Source organism: Thrips palmi, unplaced genomic scaffold, assembly GCF_012932325.1.
Source record: "Thrips palmi isolate BJ-2018 unplaced genomic scaffold, TpBJ-2018v1 HiC_scaffold_18, whole genome shotgun sequence".
NCBI classification, from domain to species: Eukaryota; Metazoa; Arthropoda; class Insecta; order Thysanoptera; family Thripidae; genus Thrips; species Thrips palmi.
In genome coordinates, this window is record NW_023144627.1 from 20,457,508 (window position 1) to 20,465,771 (window position 8,264).

At 57.7% G+C, this 8,264-nt stretch overlaps 1 protein-coding gene across 1 annotated transcript; it reads left to right on the forward strand.

Annotated features, from left to right (window-relative positions):
• Positions 1–740: 740 nt before the first annotated feature.
• On the forward strand, positions 741–5,595 carry LOC117644779 (N(4)-(Beta-N-acetylglucosaminyl)-L-asparaginase-like; the record flags this gene model as incomplete). Its single annotated transcript, XM_034384396.1, has 7 exons — positions 741–834; positions 3,061–3,217; positions 3,400–3,625; positions 3,820–4,509; positions 4,592–4,752; positions 4,842–4,949; positions 5,204–5,595. Coding segments are annotated over 7 exons (1,722 nt in total), but the record flags the coding sequence as incomplete, so codon positions are not given.
• Between the last annotated feature and the right edge of the window lie 2,669 nt (positions 5,596–8,264).

Below are 8,264 nucleotides of genomic sequence, written 5' to 3' on the forward strand. Positions count from 1 at the left end.
CTCCGAACGAGGAATCCATTGGTGGGGTCACACGTTCGGTTCGAGTCCCCGTGAGCGACTCTGGAGCTCAAAACGCGCCTAGAGTTTTGGCCACCTCCACCGGTCTTCTGGCCCACTGTGCGCCGGGCAAGGCCTATGAAGAGCGATACCTCGAATTGGAATATCGACGCATCGCCTTACCTCATCGGAACGGCGTGTGTGTGTGTTGTGTGTGTGTGTAGGTGTGTGAGTGGTGTGAGGTATATGTAGTGTGTTGTTGTGTGTGGTGTAGTGGTGTTGTGTGTGTGTGTGTGCACCGCCGCTCTGGGGCATCCTGGCCATCCCGGCGACCTTCTCAAAGAAAAGGAAAGCTTGCCCGGCGTTCCGAGCGCACTTTCCGAACGAGTTACAACACCGCGGTAATTACTAAATGCGGGGCCATTTTCTTTGGGCTTTCCGTCTCTTTTTTTAAAACCCGACAACTTGTTCTTTTACTTATTTTGGTATTTTTTCCCTCCCCTCTCCGGTCTTGGAGCGGCCGTGGCTGTGCTCGGTGTCCCTCGGTGGACCCCGATGGTGCTCCCCACTTTGTCGGTGCGCCCCGCCCCACCCCGCCCCACCCCGCCGAGATTCTGGCGCGGGCGGTCGGTGCAGCGGCCGGCCAGTGTGTGGTGTGTCATCGGCGAGCTGACATGAACGGCGAGCTGCTTGTGGTGCTGGCGGCGTGCGTGGCCGCCCTGGCCGCCCCGCCGCCCCCCGCCCCCGAGCCCTCCGCGTCCGGGACCATCGTGCAGGCCGTGCCCGTCTCCCCCGTCGTCATCACCACGTGGGACTACCAGGACGCCGTCGCCAAGGGTAGGGAACGCCCCGCGCCGCAGTGGAATTGCCAGAAGTCCGGTAGAGGCGGCCAAAACTCAAGACGAGTTTTGAGCTCCAGAGTCGCTAAATGGGACTCGGACCGAACGTGTGACCCCACCAATGGACTCCTCGCTCGGAGAGCAATCCATTGGTGGGGTCACACGTCCGGTTCGAGTCCCATTTAGCGACTCTGGAGCTCAAAACGCGTCTAGAGTCTGCGAGTGGACAGACTCCGCCGCAAAGTAGGCGGGAAATATCACTGTCGCCAAAACTAGGAAAAAGGGGGTGGGGGAAGGAAATAATTATTCACTGCGTCACTCGGTTGTTGCAAAGCTTCGGTGAGAAAAGGGAGGAGGGGGTTGTTCCGTCTCATTATACGGCATGCAAATGAAGCCGACTGCAAGCAAATTGTGAGGGTTTGTAAGGGCCGCCGGCCGCGCCGGCATCAGGGGGCGTCCACATCTTACGTTTTACTTACGCACTTCTGCTTCAGCGTTTTGGCTTTATTTTTTCCCGTCCCTCGTCAAAAATGTGCTCTCTCTCTCTCTCTCTCTCTCTCTCTCTCTGCGTGGGCGAAGCGAGCCAGGCTTATGCTGCATGACAGGGGTGCGAAGATTTTCCGATACCATTATTTCTGTTGATTGACAGCTGATAGCAAACTTTTCGGTTTTTTTTTTTTTTTTTTTTAGATATACACTTTGATTTTGCTTCTTTCTTGTTCCCTTCGGGGCCGAGTTCACACACATTCTTTCACTGTGCAATTTCTTTTTAATTATTTTTTTTTACGTTTGCGAAAATCAACAACTCGGCAGCAATGTCGCACTGCCAGCTACTGGCCTTGCGTCGCCTCGCGTACGACTGGACCGCTCACTCCACTTCCTCCGCCCAGGCCAGAGCGGCGCCTACACCAGCTGTAGTCCCAACTTCGAAAAAAAAAGTCTAGTCTAAACTCCTCCGGAAGTCCGGAACCGTATAATTTAGCTCAAGGCGGAATAACAACTTAAGGTGTGCAATTTTTTTCTTTCGGAAAATAAAAGAGGAATAAATTGGAAGTGAAATATGAGTAAAGTAGCAAGATGAGTAGTGTGAACTAAGAATAATGAAATAGGAGTGACAAAAAACGAAAAAAAATATTCGAATTTGTTTGGAATCCATAAAGAGCCCCCCTTCCCGCTCGAACCCAAGCGGGAGAGATAGCAAAAGTCCGCCACTATTGGCTATGCGGGCTACGCCCCCCCCCTGGACGCGTCCCTGGATCCGCCCTTGTCTCAAACGGGCTGCGGCGGACAGAACGCCGTATGCCTTTTCGCTAACCCGGGGAAGGCGCGGAGATACGTGGCTCTGCGCGGGGAGACCGCAAAGTGATAATGAATCACAACGCACAGTGGACCAGAAGACCGGTGGAGGCGGCCGAAACTCTAGACGCGTTTTGAGCTCCAGAGTCGCTGAATGGGACTCGAATCGAACGTGTGACCCCACTAATGGACTGCGCTCCGAACGAGAAATCCACTGGTGGGGTCGCACGTTCGGTTCGAGTCCCAGTTAGCGACTCTGGAGCTCAAAACGCGTCTAGAGTTTTGGCCGCCTCCACCGGTCTTCTGGCCCACTGTGCAACGCGTCGCCGCGCCGCGGGCCACCCTCCTTTTGTTTACGTTACGTATGGACGCCCCCCGGCAGGGTCGCTCTGTCTCTCTCGCACCCCTGCGGGCCCTGCACGCCCTGCGGGCGGGCCCTTGAGTGCGAGAGAGACAGAGCGACTGGCCGAGCCCAGGACGACGACCCCGCCGCGTTTGCCGATGGTGGCGGCAACGCGGTTTGCGAATTTCGCGCGCAGCATCTGCCGCCTCGCTCTGTCTCTCTCTGTCTCTCTCGCACTCCAGGGGCGAGCCGTGAGGGTGCGAGAGAGACAGAGCGACGGTCTTCCGGGAGCAGCCGGCGAGGGACCACTGCGGGGCACTGCGCGGCCGGCACGCGGATTTTCGCGGCAGCGCCGTCTTGGGGGTGGCGGGGCGGGGGCGGTTGGCCAACGGAGGGGAGCAGCGTGGCGCTAGCTAAGAGGCCGGAAAGTCTTCAATTTCGGCGCTTGTCTTCCATTTCACTTGGAAAAAGCGGTAACCTTCTTGATCGCCTGTTTGGACAGTGACAAAAAATTGTCACGAGACAAAAATATTTTTTTTAGTGCAGGGTCCCGGCGCGTCTACAGCCATTTTTTTCGTTTTCCAGCGTGGAAGGTGCTGGACACCGAGGGCCGGTCCGCGCTGGACGCCGTGGAGGAAGGCTGCGCGCTGTGCGAGGCCTTGCAGTGCCGTGGCACCGTGGGCTTCGGCGGCAGCCCCGACGAGGCCGGCGAGACCACCCTGGACGCCATGATCATGGACGGGTAACGCTTCAGACATTTTCGCCTCCAGAGTCGCTAAATGGGACTCGAACCGAACGTGTGACCCCACCAATGGATTGCTCTCCGAACGAGGAATCCATTGGTGGGGTCACACGTTCGGTTCGAGGCCTGCTTCGCCATTTTGAACCATGATTCAAAAGCACCCACTTGTTGTCGTTCCCCAGCGTGACCATGGACGTGGGCGCGGTGGCGGCGCTGCGGCGCGTCCGCTCCGCCATCTCGGTGGCGCGTCGCGTCATGGAGCGCACCTCGCACACGCTGCTGGCCGGCTCGCAGGCCACCAAGTTCGCGCTGCAGATGGGCTTCCCCGAGCAGACGCTCGCCACCAACCACTCGCAGTCCATGTGGCAGGACTGGCTGCTCAACAACTGCCAGCCCAACTTCTGGAAGGTGAGCGGGGAGGGAGAGAGAGAGAGCGTCGTCCTGGCCGCGTCGCCGGACAGGTGTTGTCCTTGGCCTACATTGACTGAACGAATTTACACCTAGTCAATCGCCTTCCTCAAAGCAGTGTCGCAAACATTCCCACGATGCACCAGTGTCGAAAGGGTTGCCTGCTCGGCCTCAAAACGGCGCTCCTTTTGCAGGCCGGCGTGGCCCCCAACCCGAGGAAGCAGTGCGGTCCCTACCGGCCAATCGTGTCCGACGTCAAGCTGGTGGTGGCCGAGCCCAAGACCACCCCGGCGCCCAAGCCCACCGAGGCCGCCACCACCACCGAGGCCGTGTCGGCCGAGGCCAAGCAGGACGAGTCCGCCAAGTCCGCCAACGCCATCCCCGAGGCCGAGCCGGCCGACGCCAAGCCCACCGAGCTGCCGTCCGAAGCCAAGACGACCGAGGCCGTGTCCGAGGCCAAGCCGACTGAACCCACCCCGGAGGCTGCCACTGACGCCGGGTCCGAGGCCAGGCCGACTGAACCCACCCCTGAGGCTGCCACTGACGCCGGGTCCGAGGCCAGGCCGACTGAACCCACCCCTGAGGCTGCCACGGACGCCGTGCCTACTGAACCCGCCCCTGCTCCTGCAACCGAGGCTGCGCCCGAGGCCCGGACAACGGAGGTGGCGTCCGAAGCCAAGCCCACCGAGGCCGTGGCCGAGGCCAACGAACCGCCAACGACCGAAGCGACGCCGACGGCGGCCGCGCCCGAGGCCAAGGCTACCGAGTCGGTGGCCGAGGCCGTGACAACGGAGCCCGCCCCCGACGCCAGGCCCACCGAAACCGCGCCCCAGTTCACGACCGACGCGCCAACGACCGGGAGGCCAGAGCCCGAGGGGGCCGAGGTAATAATTAAGGATCGCAGCAGCTTAGCGCGGAAATCATGCCCAGCGTAAAAAGAAAATAACCAAACGATTGCTTCCGCAGTCGGCCGCCCCTGCCCGGAAGCGACGCGCGCTGCGGCACGCCGAGCCGCGCGCCCTGGTGGACCCCTGGAACCACGACACCATCGGCATGGTGGCCATGGACGCCGAGGGCAGGCTGGCCGCCGGCACCTCCACCAACGGCGCGCGCCACAAGATCGCCGGGTGAGCGACTAACAGAGACACTAACAGTGTCTCAGAGAGAGTTTTCGGTTCAACTTTTTGGTACTTATGCCGGTGACTTTGCTTCGCAGGCGAGTGGGCGACTCTCCCATCCCCGGGTCCGGGGCGTTCGCCGACCAGGAGGTGGGCGCGGCCGCGGCCACGGGGGACGGCGACGTCATGATGCGCTTCGTGCCGTCGTAAGTACACTAGCCAAAACACCCAAACGCGTTTTGAGCTCCAGAGTCGCTAAGCAGGGCTCGTACCGAACGTGTGACCCTACCAATGGAATCCTCGTTCGGAGAGCAGTCCATCGGTGGGGTCACACGTTCGGTTCGAGTCCGGGCGTTGTCCGGCTCAGCGACTCTGGGGCTCAAAACGCGTCCGGGGTTTTGGCCGCCTCCACCGGTCTTCTGGCCCACTGTGCGTCGCTGACTCCGCTTCGCTGCCGCAGCTTCCTGGCCGTGGAGCTGATGCGGCAGGGCAAGACGCCGCAGGAGGCGGCCGACGAGTCCATCGCGCGGATCGGCGCGCGCTACCCGGACTTCTCCGGGGCCCTCATTGTGCTGCGCAAGGACGGAGAGTTCGCCGCCGCCTGCCACAACCTGCCCGTCAGGGTCTTCCCCAATGGCTTCCCGCTCACCATGCGCTCGGCCGACGTCTCCCAGGTCACCATCAAGTACTACCCGTGCCAGGGCGGCCGCAAGCACGACCGCCAGCTCCTGGAGGGCGACTGGTGACGCGGCGGAGATGCTTCCCGCCGCGCTACTGTAAAACATCACTGTGATATTATGTTTTTCCCTGGCCTCGTGTTGGACAGTAAAAGTAAGATTGTTGTCTGTTTTACGTTTCGGTGCTTGTCATTCGGAGCTCCAAGTGCGAACCCTGCCACCCCGGACATTCACCGGTGGTCGCCATCCAGTCTGAAGGGTGGACCACGCTCTGTCTCTCTCGCACCTGCGCGGGACTTGCGCGGCGCCCCATGAGTGGGAGAGAGACGGGATGAGTCGTCAGCATCCTCACGGCGGCAGCACTGGAAAAAGAAACCACCACATTTCAGGCAAAAGCTAAATCGCCCAGCTCGTTGTGTTCATTGAGAACCAGCGGCCTGGTTCTGGAAAAGAGCTTTCGTCGCTCTGTCTCTCTCCCACTCAAGACAGAGCGCTGCTCGGAGCTCGCCCGCTGAGCCAGACGCAGGGAGTATCTCCGCCGCTGGGTGGACCAACCAGCCCGCAGGGTCTTTACAGTGGCGCCCCCCGCCGGCAGGCAGGCAACCCAACCGGCACCGGACCGCGGCACTACCCCGCGCTCGGGCCGGAGGGCGCGCCACGCGTGGGGTATTCACACCAGGGAAGAACCTTAAGACAGCTCCCTGGCGCTGGTTTACAGAGTACCCAGAGCCAATGCAATCAGGAACAAACATGGACACCACTTTACAAACAATTATTGAAAAAAGAAGAAGAAGAAAAAAAAATGAATTTAGAAGTTGATTAGAATATTATCAATGGAAGGCAGTTGCATGGTACACTCAAAAGCCGTTGAAAGACAAACATACCTTTCCCCGTATCAAACAGCGCAGTTGCATCAGCAGTAACACTGACAGTTCCAGGTCAGAAAGAAAGGGATCTCACCGCTAAGCTATTAAACATAAGATTGCAGCCTTGATGAGTGAATAGTAAGAGTGAACATTGCCAAACAAAAATAAAGAAAGCGACACTTTAATTATTTGTACAAGGTTCGAAAAATTATAATGGGATTGGTTGGGCATTGTTGCTGATCGTCTAACTTTAAAAACTAAGACCAAAAGAACAAGACATTGTTGCGAGTCAACATTGAAGTGTAATGAGAGTTAAAAGTTACTTTTCAAATCACAAAATTTAGTGTTTAAATAAGAAAGACGGAACACCTTTGTTGATCAAACTCCGTAATGGTTCATGTACAGCATTAGAAAAAAGTTTGTCAAAAAGAGTGAAGTGACACGTATCAAGCAATTAAGCTCACAAAAAATAGACAGTCTAAGTAGCACTCCAGAGAAAGAGAGACAGACAGAGAGGCCACTGACATAAGAACAAAGAGGCAAGAGGCAAACCTTTTGGTCAGAACTAACCTTGTCGTCGGCGTGGGGTCCATTCATCACAGGTCCCAAACCATCACCAGAAAGTTAAAATCAGATGACGCGGACGGACAACTACAAGTTGGTGTCTAGCGAGCCAAGGCAAACAAATACTTTTGAATGTAAGGCGTACTCGCAGCGAAACACACTGTAAACAAGAGAGAATGCCGCCATTTGTTGTTGTGCGGGTTGTTGTTGTTGTTGGCGGTTACAGGTGGCAGGATACCAACACTGGAAAAGCAAACCAATAACTTTACGTTCACCAACCAAGTACAGCAAGCAAAACCAGTGCAGTTTTTTTTTTATTTGAGTGGACGATATAGACAGCAGTCCAAGCTTACCAGACCATTGCCTTTGGACTTCTCAGGCCCGTCAGGTTGACTTTGTTGCCGGCCGTCGTAACAACGTACCGACTTCAAAAATTGCAAAGTTTATTTGTGAAAGTGTACGATGTGTTTCTTCGTCTCCTGCTTGAAGTCAGCTGTCCAAGGTATCCACTGTTGCTTTTAATTCGACATGTTTCTTCTTTGTTTCAATGGATGCCTTATAACCGTGTTTAAAAACCACTGAGAGTTGTTGTCACCCAGGCCACCTCCGCCTTCACTAAAGGTTAGGCTCCGCTAAATTGTTTTGGTTTGACTCGTGAGCTTTGAGCGAAGAAGTGAACCCGTTTGAAGGCACATCTCTACCCAGGGGACCACAGCCGGTCTGGGCATGGCAGTTCATTGATTGGCAATCGTTGGCTGTCGTCTGACCGCTGTCCGCGTGTCCCGAATGCATGCCCGGCCCCCGCCCCCGGCGCCCCCGCCCCCAAAAAACACCAATAACAGTGCTGCGCGCCGGGTGGGTAGGCTACCCCTCGCACAAACCGACCCCATGCGCGCCTGTCGGCCGCCAGCCGCACCGCGGGGCGCTCGCCTTCGCTGTGCTCGGAAAGCTGAACTCTCTCTCGCTGGATGGCAAAGTGATTTGAACCGGGCTCGTTCAGGTTTGGGATTCGAGGTTTTGCTCCACTTCTGTGCGAAGGAGCCTGGTTCTGCTGAGAAAGTCGTCGCTCTGTCTCTCTGGCACTCATGGGGCGTCCCGCGCGGGTGCGAGAGAGACAGAGCGACCAGTCTGCCGGCCGGCGGGGACTTAGTCGGGACTTGATCGAGTAATTGATGGGACTTAATCGAGCTATCGACGGGACTTAATCGACTTGACGTCGTGACACTGCTAGCGAGGCGCATCCACACATCCAGGCAGAATGCCCACTGGGGGGGGAATCGGGGCGCATGCGCGGCGTCGAAGCCGGTCCGCCTCGTCCGCCCCGCGGCGTCTCACCGCCAAAACATTTCTGCTGGGCTTGCTGCGCGCTGCGCCGCGCCGCTCGGGGAAGCTCGGGGAGCATCGCTTCACTCCA